At 52.4% G+C, this 17,386-nt stretch overlaps 8 protein-coding genes across 8 annotated transcripts; 6 read left to right on the top strand and 2 right to left on the bottom strand.

The window, feature by feature from the left end:
• Positions 1-595: 595 nt before the first annotated feature.
• Positions 596-1,735, top strand: NCS57_00685800 (uncharacterized protein; the record flags this gene model as incomplete). Its single annotated transcript, XM_053056731.1, has 1 exon — positions 596-1,735. One exon carries the CDS (start codon positions 596-598, stop codon positions 1,733-1,735), a length of 1,140 nt encoding a protein of 379 aa, XP_052912926.1.
• A 432-nt stretch (positions 1,736-2,167) lies between these two features.
• On the top strand, positions 2,168-2,943 carry NCS57_00685700 (EXPERA domain-containing protein; the record flags this gene model as incomplete). Its single annotated transcript, XM_053056730.1, has 2 exons — positions 2,168-2,438; positions 2,489-2,943. The coding sequence occupies 2 exons, from the start codon at positions 2,168-2,170 to the stop codon at positions 2,941-2,943; spliced, it is 726 nt and encodes a 241-aa protein (XP_052912925.1).
• Positions 2,944-4,418: 1,475 nt separating this feature from the next.
• NCS57_00685600 (Glucose N-acetyltransferase 1) lies at positions 4,419-5,764 on the top strand (the record flags this gene model as incomplete). The annotated part of the gene is made up of 2 exons (XM_053056729.1): positions 4,419-5,052; positions 5,118-5,764. The coding sequence occupies 2 exons, from the start codon at positions 4,419-4,421 to the stop codon at positions 5,762-5,764; spliced, it is 1,281 nt and encodes a 426-aa protein (XP_052912924.1).
• A 568-nt stretch (positions 5,765-6,332) lies between these two features.
• Positions 6,333-7,808, bottom strand: NCS57_00685500 (uncharacterized protein; the record flags this gene model as incomplete). Its single annotated transcript, XM_053056728.1, has 1 exon — positions 6,333-7,808. Exon 1 carries the CDS (start codon positions 7,761-7,763, stop codon positions 6,333-6,335), a length of 1,431 nt encoding a protein of 476 aa, XP_052912923.1. The 5' UTR covers positions 7,764-7,808.
• A 1,380-nt stretch (positions 7,809-9,188) lies between these two features.
• Positions 9,189-10,958, top strand: NCS57_00685400 (Peptidase A1 domain-containing protein; the record flags this gene model as incomplete). The annotated part of the gene is made up of 3 exons (XM_053056727.1): positions 9,189-9,382; positions 9,437-10,177; positions 10,232-10,958. The coding sequence occupies 3 exons, from the start codon at positions 9,189-9,191 to the stop codon at positions 10,956-10,958; spliced, it is 1,662 nt and encodes a 553-aa protein (XP_052912922.1).
• Positions 10,959-13,391: 2,433 nt separating this feature from the next.
• On the top strand, positions 13,392-15,161 carry NCS57_00685300 (uncharacterized protein; the record flags this gene model as incomplete). Its single annotated transcript, XM_053056726.1, has 3 exons — positions 13,392-13,518; positions 13,629-14,328; positions 14,387-15,161. 3 exons carry the CDS (start codon positions 13,392-13,394, stop codon positions 15,159-15,161), a joined length of 1,602 nt encoding a protein of 533 aa, XP_052912921.1.
• A 266-nt stretch (positions 15,162-15,427) lies between these two features.
• On the bottom strand, positions 15,428-15,970 carry NCS57_00685200 (uncharacterized protein; the record flags this gene model as incomplete). The annotated part of the gene is made up of 3 exons (XM_053056725.1): positions 15,776-15,970; positions 15,567-15,724; positions 15,428-15,515 (listed from the first exon to the last, which is right to left on the bottom strand). Exons 1-3 carry the CDS (start codon positions 15,932-15,934, stop codon positions 15,428-15,430), a joined length of 405 nt encoding a protein of 134 aa, XP_052912920.1. The 5' UTR covers positions 15,935-15,970.
• A 953-nt stretch (positions 15,971-16,923) lies between these two features.
• NCS57_00685100 (uncharacterized protein) lies at positions 16,924-17,342 on the top strand (the record flags this gene model as incomplete). Its single annotated transcript, XM_053056724.1, has 2 exons — positions 16,924-17,076; positions 17,133-17,342. Exons 1-2 carry the CDS (start codon positions 16,984-16,986, stop codon positions 17,340-17,342), a joined length of 303 nt encoding a protein of 100 aa, XP_052912919.1. The 5' UTR covers positions 16,924-16,983.
• Between the last annotated feature and the right edge of the window lie 44 nt (positions 17,343-17,386).

The following is a 17,386-nucleotide window of genomic DNA, read 5'->3' as shown; positions in this document are numbered from 1 at the left end:
TAGCCACTCCATGGATGTATCCGCTAAGCGCGAGACGGGGGCGCAGTGCCCCCATTCCAAACTTGGGGTTTCATATTATTACTGCAATCTCAGCCATCAAACTTGATCTTTCCTCTAGTAATTTACTTCGAAAAAAGACTTCGACATGCCGCGCAAATCGGGAACGGGATGCATTACTTGTCGCATTCGCCGCGTCAAGTGCGACGAGGCAAAGCCTTCGTGTCAACGCTGCCTCAACTCCAAGCGTCGGTGCGATGGATATCTTCCCGAGGATTCAACCGTTACACGTCGCCAACTTGCGGACGCCACGCGCCAGCTTTCCGTCGTCGGACCTATTTCTCAGGCTCTTTCTCAATATCCCCGGCACAGGAGCCATTCGCCGACCCCGACTAGCATGTCATTGTTTGACGTGTTTCGGAACCTTACGGCACCGTCGACGGCTTCTTTTATCCCTTCGAGGTTCTGGACGAGGGAGTTGCTTCAGCTAGCGCATAGTGAACCTGCTGTTTGGCATGCTACGCTTGCATTGGGGGCTCTTCATCAACGGCATGAGCTTTTCTGGCAGGGGCATGGACATCACAATAGCCAAGGGCTCATGGACCAGGCGCATCAGAGCTATGCTCGCGCAGTATCTTATGCTCAGGATGTCAAAGACCCAACGAGACTACTGTCACTAAGTCTTGCACTCTTGTCCATCACCAACATGATGGGACGTTGGTCTGAGAGTCAGGTTCACATTACGGCTGGACACCGGTTATTGAAGCAGGCTGGTACTGATGAAGCAACAATGAGTGCGGCTGAGATCCTAACACGACTCGACCTACAAGCCATGACATTTTCCGACTCCAGTGCTCCATATTCTTACGACAACACACCGCGGTCAGTGTACATTGACACCCTAATGCGCCAGATAGAACGGTTGGAGAGCTATGCGCAAGCGGGCACGGCGCTGTTTGGTCTGATGAGGAGGTTCATGCTGTTGGGTGAGACGTTAGTAGCCGACGATGGCGAACAGGGTGAAGAGGCCATCATACAGAATCTGATGCAGGACATTGCATCGTGGGAGTACAAGATGGCCGACTTTGAGAGGAACCGCGATCCACACAACGCCATAGGAGCTATATCCATCAGGCTGTATCACACGTTGCTGCGCATGTGCATCACTGCGGGAGGATACGGGCCTGAGGCGCGATGGGACAGGTTGCTTGGATACTTTGAGCGCATCCTCACACTCGCAGAGCTGTTGTGGTCCAACACGCCAAACACCCACGTGCAATCGCCTCTTTCTCTGGAACCGGGTCTGATCGTGCCCGTGTTCATGGCGTGTCAGCGGTGTCGACATCCGTGGCTCAGACGAAGAGGTATTGCGTTTTTGCACAAGATCAAGAGACAGGAGGGTATGTGGTCGAGTGACGGCGCTGCGGTGGTGGCCGAGAAGATCATGGAGGTTGAGGGACAAGTGTATTACACCAGCGACCTCTCAAGGGAGAATTCCCCATCTCCGATGCAAGTCGAGGAGATGTCCTGGGAGGAATGGGCAACTGGGGACGGACAATTGCCTGCAAAGACGAGTTGGGCTGGTATACCTAGAGTCCCGGAGAAGGGAAGAGTGCGGGATACTCTGGTCATGGTGGAAGCTGAGCAGAAGCGAGTTCACCTGTCGCTGATAATGTCTCCGGGAGAAGATCTTTTGGGCACACTTGGCGAAGTCCGAATGGAGACGGTGACGTTCTAATTGACCGCTTTTAATCGTTATCGTATCCGTATTGTACTGTGCTTACACAGAGCCTCCAAATGCGAAAGGATGACATTTGGGGGCAGGCGTAATCCGCGGAGCCCGAGAGCTAACGGCCCCGTCCGCTATACAAGATCAATTCTCCCCTGGCTAACGGTTGCTGATCTTCCAATCGGAGGGTTGTCCTTGACAATCCGGGTGCCGGATCTGCGGGGGGAAAGAGGCCATGGTACGAGCCCGGATCTCGACTTTCCGAAAGCGCCAAGAACCTCGCTACGATGATGCGCAGGTACGATTGTAAAGATCAACAAGACAAGCCAATGTCGATAATACAATAAATAATCAACGGCCAGCCAGAAGTCAATCTCTGGATTCAAGCACACTAGTCAGCTCACCTCTTCAATTGACCACCGCAATTGATAGCCTGCCGCAATGGAAGACTCCGCATTCATCGTCAACGCCGTCAACGCGAGCGGCAAAGCTCCCTTGCATCCTTACTACCCGTTGAATGCTCCACTCGCGCACTATGCCGCCAATTCACTGTCTTCGCCGGTCCTTGTGGCGACGTTTGTCGCTGGATCGTTGGCCATCTTCGCCGTGACGCTGCTGCTTATCCAGCAGTCTGGCCGGACACTCTCCAAGGTTGCGACGGGTACCACCCTCTGGTTTGCGCTCTGCGGATGCATCCACTTGTTCTTTGAGGGTATGTCGGACTATACTCATCTTTAGCTGATCGAATACTAACCTTTACAGGCTACTTTACTGTCCATTTTGCCCAGCTCGCCGCCCAGGACCACCTCTTCGCCCAACTCTGGAAGGAGTACTCCCTCTCCGACTCCCGCTACCTCACCCAAGACTCGTTCCTGGTTTGCATGGAGGGCATCACTGCGTTCGCCTGGGGTCCCCTCTCGTTCCTCTTGGCCTGGGCCATCGTCAAGGACCACCCGATCCGATTCCCTCTGCAGCTCATCATCAGCCTGGGCCAGATCTACGGCAACCTCCTCTACTACGGCACCTGCTTCTTCAGCGAGCGCGTCCTCGAGATCGTCTACTGCCGCCCCGAGAGCTTCTACTTCTGGTGGTACTACTTCTTCTGCAACTTTATCTGGATCATGATCCCTGTGCCTCTGCTCATCCAGAGCATCTGGGAGACTGTCGGGGCTTTTGCCAAGGTTCAGGCTGCTGAGAAGGCCAAGAAGAAGGCTTGAGGAAATAACTCGGGAGGGAGTATGAGTGAAGGAAGGTGAAGAATTGGCGAAACATGGGGGGAGAGGTGATGCGCAAGAGTTGATGGCGCCAGGAGGAGTGAGGTCCATGTAAAAGGAAACGCGGAAAACTAGAGTTATAGATAAACTCCGATCACGATAAGGTTTCAAGATCGTTTGACACATTTTCCCGTTCCTGAACGAAGTACCCAATCACGACTCAATAAACGACGCATGAATCTATGGATCCATGGGCACAAGCGTTGGCCAACTTTGCGCTCGGTTCGCCGGTCTTGGCTCTCTAAAAATGGTTCCACGCGATGCGGCTCAGGGTCTGTGAATGGCGGGAAATCGGGTCCAATATTAGCGCCAGAATACGAGTTTGCAGTGACCCTCAATGGGAAGAATAGATGACTTTGGGAAGCAGATGCGGTTCTAAATTGGCACGGACAAGGGCGAAACCGTTGTTCTTTTGCCCCAGTTGGGCAAGGGTGTGTAGGGGCGTTTGTTATAGTACTCCGTGGGTATTATCGAGAATGCCAAGAAGAGGATCCATGGGAGCAAGGGCGTGGATAGAAGAGGCCATGCACAGGAGTAACTAGAGGGTGTTCACAGCTGAGAAGAGCGGGATGCGGTAGGGGCAAAAAGGCCCAGTGATACCATCAAGATAAATCGCCCAGAGAAATGGCTGCTCAATCTAAATATTGTCGCTGATAGCTCATCGAGTCCCATGTTCTTAACATCCTCCTTGCCGTGCTCTGGTCTCAGACCCAGAGGCGTTATAAGAAGGGGCTCCAATAATATGATCAAGGTACAGTCTCTCCAATTAGTTGCAAATCAAAAGAAAGTTGAGCGCCTAGATCTTGCTCTATTTCTGAGGTATGGACTTCGCTCATCGCTTCCAATGCCTGAGACAACCAGTCTCTTCGGCTGGACGCAGATACTATCACGAACACAACATGAATGAATACCGTTTCCCCAACTCGAAAAAGATTTCAAGAATTCAACTGCTTATGTCTTCCAGCGGGGACCCCCCCCCCCCCCCCCCCCCCAAAGCGATGGTGCTGTCTTCTTTTTGTAGGAATGATCGGTTCAGCGCTGCGGCTGATGTGGCATTCCAAGTCTCCCTTGACAAATCTAGTATGGAAGCCACACAAGCCCGGTTGATTGACCACCTGTCACATTCAAGGCATTCACGATGCTTCTTGAGTTTCTCAAAATCCTTGATTCGGGCCTGGCCCACTTAGAGATTTCTGGTCTGCTCAGCTGGAACATCTGCCCTCGTTGGGGTGAGGGAGAAGGAACACCTCACTGGCACCTTCCCCCTTCCCTTTGACTCTCCCTTTGCCGTCTCGGACCGGGTAAATCACAATCTTCTCTTGATGCCCCATCAATTGAACTTTCTCTCTGCATCCTCCACTTTCCACGGCCCCCTGGCTCACCCGCGGTGTAGAGGTGAAAGACAGCACGCCTCCACCATGTCGCGTCTGCTCAGGTTCCTGCCGACCCTCATTTTCCTCACCATCTTTTTCTTATTTCTGCTCAACCTTTTCGAGTACGACTACCCAGACGTGCCTCTACCAGACACATGGAGGATTCAAAGTGCTGCAGCTCCGGAGAGCACTGAGCGCGCTGCTACAACCCCAGGCGGGTACCCGGGGAGTCCTTCTTTCTTGGGCGGTGATAAGCTTAACGCACAGAAAGACGAGAACCATGGAGAAGTTTTTGCGAATGATGAGAGTCTTGGCCACAGCGGCGAGGAAAACACCAATCAGGGCGACACCAATGACAGTGAAAGCCACGACGACCAGTCCAGCGAGGGCGGCGATAACATCACCGGGAGCACCAGCAGCGACAGTATCGACTGGTCGCGGTTTGCCTACGTCCAATACGTTACCGATGAGGAGTATCTCTGCAATTCGCTCATGATCTTCGAAGCACTACACCGTTTCGGCAGCAAGGCAGATCGACTCATGCTGTACCCTGGCCAAGTGCTTGCGCCTGATGCCCAAAAGTCAACCAGTCTTGCAGGAAAACTTTTGATCAAGGCTCGCGACGAATACAATGTCATCTTGCAGCCGATTGAGATCCAGCATCGAGAAGGCCAAGACCGTAAGACATCCGGGGCATGGGAGTGTGAAGAATGGTGGAACTCGGCATTCTAACGCTGTTTATAGAAACGTGGGCTGACTCTTTCACCAAACTCCTCGTCTTTAATCAAACGCAATACGATCGTCTCATCTCCCTCGACTCGGACGGTATGCTGCTCCAGCTCATGGACGAGCTCTTCCGAATCCCTCCGTGTCAAGTTGCGATGCCCCGAGCCTACTGGTTGATGAGGGACGACCCCCCAAAGAAGATGCTTTCGTCACACGTTATGGTTGTGCAACCTGATAAAGACGAATTCGAGAGAGTCTTGGAAAAGATTGATACCGTCGAAAAAACCGAATATGACATGGAAATACTCAACAAGCTGTATCTGGACAGCGCAATGGTGATTCCACATCGACCATACGCTATGCTAACGGCCGAGTTTCGAATGAAGGACCATACTCACTATCTTGGCTCCGACAAAGAAGAATGGGACCCTGTCGCGGTCTTAAATGAAGCCAAATATGTGCACTTTTCTGACTGGCCTGTTCCGAAACCGTGGATCGAGGACCTGGGACTGCGACAGGAGAACCAACCCGAGTGCCCGACGACTGACGGTGAACAGGCTCGGGAGAGCTGTATTGAGAGAGAAATATGGAACAACTTCTACACTGATTTTTCAGTGATGCGAAAGGTGAGCAACATGCTCCCAAAACCCTTCTCGTTGGACTAGCTACTAAACGGGCATATCAGAGAGTTTGCGTGCCCGTCACCAAGACTCGACAGTTTAAGTGGTTGAATTGGGATCGGATAGAAGAGTAAAAAAGAAGAATATCCATGACTAAAGATGCGAAAATAATTTTATCTTTCTTAATTGACCGAGACACGAGATGTTGTGCGGCCTCCCCTTGAGTGATACATGGCTTGATACCTCGATGTACGCTGCTACACACCATGCAGGTACCGACCTCGATCATGTTCATGTAGCTTATATGCATCCAGGCCATCTTTCTAGATACAATTTTTCGTAATTTCCGGTATAATGGGAGTAAGTAAATCATGCTACAAGTGTATTCGTACTACCAAACGGGGGATCGCCCTCAAACATGGTCTATCTCATATCCCTGGTAAATCCTAACTGTGGATGTGGCTAATTCTCGAAACATAGATGGCTGACCAGATATCTTTCCAACATCACCTCAAGTCGTTCTTTAATGCCATCCACCTCTTTCATTCCCGAAAACGCCATGTGTGAAAACCCAACCAGAACGCCATACGAAATGTGTCACACAATGAGCCTCTCACACAGCATCGAAACTCCGCACACCGCTGTTATACAAGCTCCTAACGGCTTCCCTCAGCGCCTCGACGAACTTGTCCTCGTCAATCTCGACCGCGTTATTCTGCCAGTCGCTGTCGGTCCCGCCAGGCACCTTGCCGTGAGTGCTAAAGTACCCGTTGCCCATGATCTGCGCAAGGTTGCGGAATCCCTTGTGGAAAAACTCGTCGGGGAGGATCTCGAGGGTTGCCGAGCCGCGGGGGAGGAACATGGTGTGAGTAAGACCGGCGCCATGGACGCCCGCGAGAAGGTCCGTCTTTTGCACCACCTCGAGCTGCTCCTTGAACTTCATGGTGGCAAAGTCGACCTCGTTGATCTTCATGTTGGGGATTGCGGCGCGCGCAGCGTTCAGGAGCTCCGTCTCGTTGTGGAGGGAGCGAGTACCAGTGCGCTTGACAAAGGTGACGGCGACGTCGTCGGTGCGGTTCTGTCTCTTGACGCCGTATAGGGCGAGGGCGCGCCTGGCAAACGTCGTGACAAGTGGGGAGTCCCGACAGCCATTGGGTGTCCAGTCACCTTGCCAGAGGGGGTTGCTGCCGCCCGCGAAGGGGAGGATGATGTTTGTCGGAGGCTCGTCGGCCTTCAAGTCGGCGATGCGACGGATAGGCAGCTTTGCGAAGAGTCTCCAGAGGTCCCAGTAGGGGCCGTCTGGCTCGTCGTCCAGCACAACAACCTGAGCAGTCTCGCCGTCCTTGGCAGTGAGGAAGGGCTCCTTGGTGTCCGGGTCCACTGAGATCTGGAGGATGTCGACAGTATACGCGAGACTCATGATCTCCATCAGGCAGTGCCAGGGGTTACCGGCACCCTCGCGCTTGAGGAGGATGGTGGTTCTGTTTGTCTTTTCATCTCCCTTTCCTCCATCCGTAGTTACATAGCTCTGCATGACATGCCCGGGACCGGTGCCATACCAGTAGCGCGTGAGGTCCTGGGGTACTTGACGAACGCCTCTCTCAAGTTCTTCGTCGGTCAAGTTTCTCAAGTCGCAGTCCATCCGCCACTTCTTCTTTTGGGCGTCAAACACTGCGCCATGGCCATAACACATGGCGTCTGTCCGGCTGTCGGCGGTGCTGGACCAGAAGCAGTGGAAACCCGAGCTAGACTCAGGCTTGCAGTAGGAAACTGCCGAGTCGCGAGCGTTCTCGAGATACTTGAGCCCATATCTCTCCTCGCACCAGTCACTTTCTAGACCCTCCTGTTGATAATCCTTGGAGAGTTCTGGAGTGGCGGCAGGAGGGCTGGGCTGGCGTGAGGGCGCAGATGAAGGTGATGACCATTTTGGCCAAGAGTTCTGATCGGGAATTGCGACGCCTTGGTAGCTTAGGCCGATAATCAGCAAAATGAGAATCGCAATGGGTATGGCAACGCGATGCCGTCGCGCGTGGACAAAGATCATGGCGACAAGTCGCGATGAAGACCCCGCTCTGCGACAAGACTCTGACAATTCAGCAAAAAGATGTTTATGGGGAGCGAAACATCAGATTGAATCTTGAAGAAGGCGGCCAGGCAAAAGAGTGTCATCCTCAAGGCCACGACCAATCAGTCGCCCCTGACACCGTTCAGATGGAGTCGGAGAGGTATAGCCCCCTCGTACCCCTGACGTGACGTCTCCGTCCATCCTCGATTGGCCCAATGTAGGTCGCCTTGCGGGACCGTGATACGAGCTCTCTGGCGCAGTGCTAAGCGCCCGCCAGGAATGGGACGGACGGGCGCCTGCCGCGGAGGCCTGGGATGTGATGTGTCGCCAGGGGTCTCCATAGCGATCTATATGAAACTGGGCAGTGACGGGACCACAGGGCGGTATTCCATCTGTCCAAGGCAGACTCGCAGGATGGATTCAGCTCACGATCCTTCCTCGGCAGTTCAGGAGCTGTCTGTCAAAAGATGCATTTGTTTACTTCTCGGCCCGCTGCGCCTGCGCTAGAGACAGAAACGTGTGTTGCGAACGGAGCGTCCCGCTCTTGTTGTAGACAGAAAGAGACTGGGCCGACCTCTTAGAGCGCCGAGGATGCGCCATCTTTTGAAGCATTAACCATAATTAGCAATTTCCAGAATAACGTTAGCGCCGCACCCAGTAACCGAGCGACCCTGTCCCTTAAGCGATCGCTCGCTCGCCTAGCTCAAGCTCGATCTTTTTGAAAACCATCAACGAAACCCAAGTCTCGGAGTTGTGAAAACATTCTCGAAAGCTTTATAAATAGATGTCTTTTCTCTGCGGTGCATCCTAGAATCTCGCGTTCAAGTGGCAATGCTCAGAATCCTCCCGATTGTGCCGGTGCCAGCATGGGTGGTCCGCTTCTGGTAGGTACGTGATCCAAGTAGTATTGAGTGTTGGTTGAGGCTGGAAAACTCGAAACGTCAGGGGTTCAATAATATGGAGGAAGGATCGCTCAAAGGCGCAACTAATTGGTCCCGCGGGACAGGGTTGCCGCCTACCTGCATCTCGGCCAACCTTGGGCGGAGGCATCGACATGGGGACAGCCTCTCCCGTGCTGTGCTGTTGGGTGCGACATTGCTTGTCCCTTGGGGGCTGAAGAGCAAGAGTGGGAAGATCATCCCCTCTGCCCGCCGCATCTTGAGAGAATGGCGACAGCGATCCCTGGGTGAGTTGTTGGTTCTGGCGCGGACCCGGACTCCGGCTGCACACTCTCATTTTCTCTGTCGGCGCCCCCCCTCCCCGTCCAACTTGACTCTTCTTCTGTTTCTCTTTGCTGTCTTGTCGATCATCCTGCGGATGAGATCGACTCTGCCCTTCGAGACACTTATCGTGTAATAATATGGTATTGGGTCGACATTGAGGGCATCCTCGACAGGTTTCACGATGCATTCTCCTTCGGCCTTGTACTTCTGGGCCACGATGTTGCTCCTCGAGGGCGGCTCGATGGCCCAGGATTGCGTTCCGCTGCCTCTGTCCATGGGCATTAACAATGTGACTCTTCCCTCGGGTCAATCCCGTCGGGGCATATCCATCAAAGTTGGCACTCCGGAGCAAGAGTTGTCGTTTTTGCCTCGATGGTAAGTCATTGCGACTTATACCGAGTCATCCGAGCTGGAACTGATTGCGTCTAGGGGCAACAATAATACTTTCATCTACGGGCCAAAGTGCGATAATGATGGCAAAGCGGCTTCCTGCCAGACATGGCGAGGAGGATTTTACGATCCCTCAAAGTCCAGCACAAAGGGCGCCACGGCAATGGACTACAAGCCGCTGGTCGAACCCTTCAACGAAGACACATACAACATTATCACCGAGACCATCAGCTGGAGTGAGGACCTGACTCTGAACAAGTTCCCCATCGCGCGCCCGAAAAACACCTCGACGTGGGATCTCCAGGGCTACTCGCCGCAGAACCTCATCGGCATGGACTCAGGATCTACCATCATGGAGGCCCTCAAGAACGCGGGTCGTATCGCCTCCAAGTCGTTTAGTTTCTGGTGGGGGCTCGACGGCGTCGAGGCAAAGGACCAAAAGGGAGGTTCTTTCGTGCTAGGAGGATACGACAGGGCCAAGGCTCTGGGTGACGGTTTGACAACTCAGCTCTCTAACTACGCCAGTTGCTCGACCGGCATGGTGGTCAGCATCCTGGACATGGTTCTCAACTTTCCGAATGGAACCGATGTTTCCATTTTCGATGATGACAATGGCGGCACGGCACTCCAGGCTTGCATTGTTCCGGATCTACCAAATGTTATGGCCATGCCGTATGATCCGTACTTTACCAACCTGGGCCTCGCCATCGACAATTTCGAGGACGGTCGGAGCATGGGGATTGACTTTTGGAACGTCGTTCTCGACCCTGACAGGGACATGTAAGTTGTGCTGACTGTCTCACCTTTGCGGCTATTGGCTGACCTGACGCGCAGTTACGGTGGCGATTTGACCTTTAAGCTGGGCGGCAGCTTGGACATTACCATCCCCAACCGCCAGCTCATTGTCCCCGAGAGGACCATCAATGACAAGGGAGAGATTGTCACCAACTCATCCCGACCTGTCATTCGCATCAACTCGCTCCAGCAAATATCCAAGAATGCGTTCCCCAGTCTCGGCCGCTATTTCCTGACGGCCGCATACGTCGTCACCAACAGAGATGCCGGGGAATTCACCATCTACCAGGCCAACCCGACCAGCAGCGAGGACCTTGTCGCCCTCGGCGAGGATAACAAGTCCATCAACGCCCAGGCAACCTGCACGGTTGCCCCGACCGCCTCAGCTGACCCTGGCGAAGGCGACGGCAAGGATAGCAACAGCAATAACAGCAACAACGATAGCAACAACGATAGCAACGAAAACACTGGCAATTCTCCCAATGAAGCAAACAGCGGTCTATCTACCGGTGCCGTCGCAGGCATCGCAGTCGGCATCTGCGTCCCCGTCATCGCGGGCGTAGCATTCCTCGTCTGGTGGCTGATGAAGCGCAAGAACGCCAAGGCCGCAGCGGAACAGCACCACTACCAGTCAACAGCCGCATACATGTCCAGCCCGAGCGAGCCCAAGAACGGATATCCCACCCAAGGCGTGCCGCACTATATCCCCCAGGAGATGTCTGCGGATAACCAGCCCAAGCAGGCCCCCTTCGAGATGCCTGGTTAATACGAATTAGAAGAATTCATGATTAAAAATGTACAGTTTGGAACTGGGGGACGATATTTTTTAATTCTCACAATGTCTATAACTTTTTTTGGTGTTGAGCGCTTGGGAAAGCGGGTTTTTGTAGGGGAAGCTGAGGTTTCAGGTTTATTTAGATACCACGAAGCGGGATTTTTTAACTTGCATAGTTGAGTAGACGACTTGTTCATATTATTCAATAAAATAAACTAACCACAATGATTCGACATGGTGCTGATTCTGTAACTGAGTGCCAGCTGTTGACTGGTGGTTGAGAGTTTGAGGGTCTAGCGTGCTCTCTCTGAGCCTAAGGATGCGGGCAGAAAATGATGTACAACTTCAAAGTCGCGGACAAGGAAGTCCAAAGATACTAGAATGGGCCTCAGAGCATTTGATGGAGTTTTCATTAAAGTACGGAGCATACTCGTCGAGTGTCTTGCGGGCTCTCTGCCATGGATGCCACTACCCTAAAGTCGTGGACGACACGGTCTTGAACACTAAACCAGCGGCCTTTGGCTCATAATAGAACGTTAACTACATGTTTAAATACGGTTCAATCAATGCGCTTCAAATGGATTGCTAGGCTTGCACTTCGGCTATCGAGGGTTGCATTGGGCTGGTTGAGTTTCCAGTGTGCATCACGGCGGACGTTGTCTTAGAAGCCACGCGAATGCAGCCACCCACAAACACACACTCCCTTAAGCGCGAGTACCCAGTCTTAGAATCCTCAGCAAGTTTCAGCTTCTTTTCTGCCAACGAACCAGATCTAGGCCACTTTCTGTTCGAATGGCGCTTCTGGTAAACGCAATGCCGCGTGATTCACGGCTCACATATCCCAGCTCATTGCACCCCAGCTTGAAGTGATCTCAACACCGCACTCCATGCTCTGTTTAGATTAGCTTCATGTAAATTCATCCTCAAAGTGGAACTTGGGGGCCGTTGGAACACAGTTTATCAAGTCTTCCGCGAGTGGCATGAGCTCCGATGCAGACTGAACCAACAGGTCGGTTGTAGCCACTGAAGCGACATAGAAGGGTGTCAATACCTGGATTTATGAAACACAGAGCACACTTGGCTCTATATTAGATGCCAGATGAGGGTGGTATTCCGTCCTTGCAGCTGTCCCTGTTTCATGACCGCTCTCTCGGAGTCTCCGAGGCGCCGGGGATAACGATTTCGTAGAACAGGGGCATCGGAATTAAATAGAACATGTTGATGAACGCGTGGCTGCTGTGACTCAGAGGAAGAGCGTGTGTAATTGAGTTTGCGAGCGATTCTTTGGAGAGGTTCGTTGCGATCCGTGAGGTAGGACTGGGAGCAATGAGAGTAGCGACAACTCATGTTGAAAGCAACTGAGCATTCAGACCTGTAAACCTCGCCTTGGAAATTCACTCACACAGCAATATTTGCCAAGCTCTCTTCTACACCTGTTTGACAGTAGTCAACGGTGGACGCGCAAGCTCTAAGCAAGAAAACCGGCGTTAAGACGCCATCCCGCGCCAAGCGCCGAAGCCCACCCAAAGAAGCCCATGTCTACCATCGCCAAAGGCATTTATCCTTCGAAAGCTCAATAAATGCCTGCCGGTGAACGTGTGGTTGCCGCGCCGTAGTCGAGGCCCCGTCCATCGCGCCACCTGTAGCCGCCCTCTGGCGGGACGATTAAGCGCGCAACAAAACGCGACTGCATTAGCTTGCATCTTGGGGAAGAAAAAAAGAGAGTGGCTGGAAGAACCCGTTGCAAGGGTTTCTGGGCGCTTGGTGAAACTTGGGACGGACCGGGGGAGTTGCAAGGTCAAGGCCGATCGGCGTCGGGGATGGCAAGGCAGACGGTATTTCACGACAACATCACAGGTGAGCCCATTCGCAACTCTGGGGAATCGCCAAGAGTCAAGTGTGGAGGGAGGTTATACTGAATCCTATTCTTAAGTTATCGGGTTGAGCACAGCTGCAGTCTTTGCGTCTGAGTTTGACGATGTCGACGAAAGACGACCCTTACCGGCCTTGAATCCATTGTTGGCTCTATCACTAGGTGCATGCATGCGTCCCTCAACATGTCATTATACCCAGGGACCGTGCAACATGTGTGTGGGAACAGAATCCTTCAGCCCTAGCAAGCTCCCATGGGAATGGACGATTCGCGCATCCAGTCTGCAGACTCCATTTTGGGAGGCGATGCTGGCAGATGCCATAGATGGGAGGAACTCGTCCCAGCCATGGCCTAGTTAAACTCGACTTGCTGCCTCTTTATCGCACTTGAGTCAGTTTTACCTTCCCGTCCAGTTTGTTTCCTTTGTTTGGTTCTCTTGATCCTAGCCGGCTGGGCGTTAAGAGACGCCATGGCTTCTTCACTCGTTTCTTTCCCTTCCCTTCACTTCTTTACGATACTCCTTTTCCTTTTCTCTCTTTCCTCCGCACAAGATGCCTGCGTTCTTCGTCCCATATCTCTTCCGATCGAGAATGTTACCTTGGCCTCTGGCTATATCCGGCGTGGCGTCAATCTCAAGGTTGGCGAGCCTGGACAATCACTTTCCTTCATGCCGAGATGGTAAGGATGCTTCCAGTGCTGGGTTTAAACCACAAGGCCTCTAACTCCGTGCAAGGGCGAACAATAACACATTCGTATACGGGCCTTCGTGTTTAAAACCGATTTCTTAGCTGAAGAATGTGTCACATATCGCGGAGGGCTTTATCTGCCCAAGAACTCAACCGTTGACGAAGACACAAGCAAGATATACGCACCTGTGGCGGAGTCTTGGGACAGAAGCACATACCGCATGTTCAACAGCACCTTATCTTTGGGTAATGAGCTCACCCTGAAGAGCTTTCCTATGGCACAGCCAGTTGCTTCTGAGGACACCTGGGGTTTGTATGGCTCCACTCCACAACACATCATCGGAGTGGGAACAGAGTCTACAGTTTTGAGTGCCCTACGAAACGCCGGTCGCATTGCCTCGAGATCCGTTGGCTACTACTGGGGCCTGGACTCAGTCGGCTCCAAAGACGACACTCCGGGGTCCCTAGTGTTTGGGGGTTACGACAGAGCCAAGACTTATGGAGACGGCGACGAGATGGACTTCACACTTGGGATGGACAGCTGCCGGAGCAAGATGATGATTTCAATAAGCGGCCTTTCGCTTAACTTCCGCAACGGTACCGACCTGTCGCTATTCGCTTCGAGCAACCAGGAGAAGCCGCTACGGGCATGCATAGCCCCTCAGAACCCATATATCATGAGCCTCAATCAGGAACCATACTTTGACAATCTTCTGGATGCCATCGGAAGCAAGTTTATCAACGCCAGCAAGATGCAAGGAGTTGACTATCAAAGCGCTAAGCTCGATCCTGAAATGCCATGGTAAGTGACCATCATTGCCCGCCGGGAAAGCATGAATGACCCTGACCCGTCAATTTAGGTACGATGGAGACTTCACTATCAAGTTGAACACCGGCCTATCCATCACCATCCCAAACAACCAGCTCATTGTCCCGGAACGGAGGATCAACGAGAACGGAGAGATCTATCGGAATGACTCCCAGCCCCTCCTCAGAATCAACAGGATGCAGGATGGACTCATCTCCATCGGCCGGTTCTTCTTCACCGCTGCCTATCTCGCCACAAATGAGGATGCCGGAAAATTCACGATCTGGAAGGCCAACCCGACTACCCTCGAAGATCTCGTGGCTCTGGACCCAAACAACAGACCCATCGACAGCCAGGTCACCTGTACGGCGACCCCCGTCAACACGGTTTTGGCCAAGCCAGACCAAGGTGATGGCAAAGAGCAGAACAACGAAGACGAGGAGAATGGCCAGAACGAAAAGGACAAGGTCAGTGAAACGACAGCAGCTCCGGCAGCAACTTCGACAACAGCTTCGACAGCAACTTCGACACCCAAGCCAGACACAGGTCTTCCGATAGAGGCTAAAGCCGGCATCGCCGCTGGCGCCGGAGCTGCAGGACTCATATGCATCGGTCTCTTGGCCTGGTTGATCATAAGACGAAAGCGAAGAGCGATGGGAGAGTCGGACGCAATGAGCCTGGCGTCGGTACAGACAGGCTGGTCTAGATCTGACGATATGAAGCTGGCTTATCCGAGCCAGGCATACCCAAGTCAGGCATATCCTCACTTCATCCCACAAGAGCTGGGAACTTACAATGAGCGCCGAACCCCGGCCGAGATGCCTTGATGAGAAGGGTGAGAAGAGGTGGGAAAAGCATTGCAATGGAGTCTTTGTATTTGTTTTGAGAATTTGGGGCAGCGTCTGTCTTTTTGTTTTCCTTCTTTTTTGTTTACGAATACTTGATGAAGGCTCATGATTTAGCGAAGCGGGATATTGGTTAGGGAACATTTGTGGGGTGTCGGGAGATAGATTGTGACTGGCATAAGAGGGCGCAGGGGAGATTTCGCAACTCTGGTATAAATTGAGATGGTTGGTTAATTGACCGCTTTTATCTATAGCTTTGACTTGGGCTTGGTAACAACTCCAACACACTTGATCTCAATGTTTGCGTTGAGGGGCAGAGTCTTGACCGCGACACACCTGTGGAGAGTCAGCATTTATGAGGGACATGGATCAACTCGGAAAACTCACGTCCGGGCGGGCTTAATGTCACCCCAGTAGTTCTGGTACACCTCGTTCATCTTGCCATAGTACTTGAGATCTGACAGGAAGATGTTGACTTCAACAACATCGTTGAGGCTGGAACCAGCCTCCTCAAGGATGGCGCCGAGGTTGCGGATAATCTGATGCTGTTGGGCGTGTTAATCTAAAGAGTTCATGCAGCAGACGCTTGGACATACAGTGTGAGCTTCGATGTCGCCGTCAATGATTTTCCCGGTCTGGGGATCCATGGCGAGAGCGCCCGAGGTGAAGACGAAGCCATTGGCGATGATGGCCTGGTTCATGAGATTGGCCGCTGCGGCTGGGGCCTTCTTGGAGGAGACAGGGGTTCGAGACATGTTGCAATAGATATTGAAGGCTTGGTTTACGGTCAAGTGATGCTTGGTTGTTGAGAGATCTGGATTGCCAAGATGGGGGCGAAGCACAAGGCGAGTGCGGGGAGTAGATCTGAAGACCGAGATCCGTTCCCACAGTTACCCGGCTAGAACCGACCCGAGTATCTAATCAATCAGCACAAGTTGAATAGGCGTCTTATTTCCAATTTAGGAACTAACACTCTCACCGAGTACCTACCTAATTACCTAAATAACTTCCCTTCTAGTCCCCATTTCACAGCCATAATCACAAGATCCTATCTTTCTATTCCGGTATCGGTCTTCCCGTGACCTCAACCGAGGCCCTGGCCCCAGTGACAACTGCAGGTCTCAAGGGTTGGAAATGTTATTCAGACGCTAAAGTATACGTACCTATACTTACTTCACGCAGCGGTCTCGCTAGGTAGCTTTGTATTTCTCTTTTCTTGCCACTGATCGTCAAGTTCCCTGCTCGCAGCTGAGCAAATCATAACCTATTGGAAACCCCCAGCAGCCTATCAGCTATCCTTATTGCAAACTGATGGAGAAGAAAACCACTTTATTATAGTTCCAAGCTCTGAGACCTGTATACTCACTCTTCGAGATGGGTATTGCAGGACCTTATTGGCCGTTACCCTTGAGACGGTAAGGTGATCTGATTGCTAGTGGTGGGTTTGATCCAGACTATCGGTAACCATTCGGATCTGGTTTCCTGGGGGGCCGACTACAGACCTCACGGTGACTGGTGTGCAAAGCACTGCAGTTGCACCGCGAGGTCACATTGTGTTGGTAGAGTGTCCAAGCGGTGATGTCAAAGGACTGAATACGAGATACTTGGGTTTTATTCATGCAGTTGAGTGAAGATCATGTCTTCTTCTACACAGAGTGTGGCCTGACCAACATCAGCGCGTGCTGGAATAAGGGTATAAGTAGGGGTTATCCGTCTCCCATTTGAGTGAGACCAGACAGACACACTCTCTTCATCCAAAAACTTGCCATCTTCAACTCAACTAGACGCAACCGAGCTCATCAAGATGCTGTCAACTCTTCTCGTCCTCCTCTCGGCCACTGCAGGTCTCGCCATGCCTCAGCCTGTCTCTAGTTCCACGCATGGGCTACACCAACGCGTATGTTTCTTCCATTACTCTTCTCTTAACTCCTCAACTAACGTCTGCGTATGTAGAACTTTACTATCGTGTCACCGGATTGCCTTCGCAATTGTACAAAAGGCTGTGAAAGCGAGGTCTGCGGCATGCTGTGCACCATCAAGTGTCCCCCGCAAAAGAAGCGAGCCGACCTTTCGGCAGAGCTTGTGGAGGTGGAGATTGTGCGGAGGGCGGGAGAGGATGACGGCCAGGAAGCTCAAGAATTTGCCGTGGTGGCCATGGAATAGTGTCGTGGACTGTACCGATAAAGTCTTTGTAGGGATAGAGAGAG

Source organism: Fusarium keratoplasticum, chromosome 5 (assembly GCF_025433545.1).
Source record: "Fusarium keratoplasticum isolate Fu6.1 chromosome 5, whole genome shotgun sequence".
Classification (NCBI taxonomy): domain Eukaryota; kingdom Fungi; phylum Ascomycota; class Sordariomycetes; order Hypocreales; family Nectriaceae; genus Fusarium; species Fusarium keratoplasticum.
Note: the sequence above shows the minus strand (reverse complement) of the source record. Positions and strands in the feature narration are given on the sequence as shown.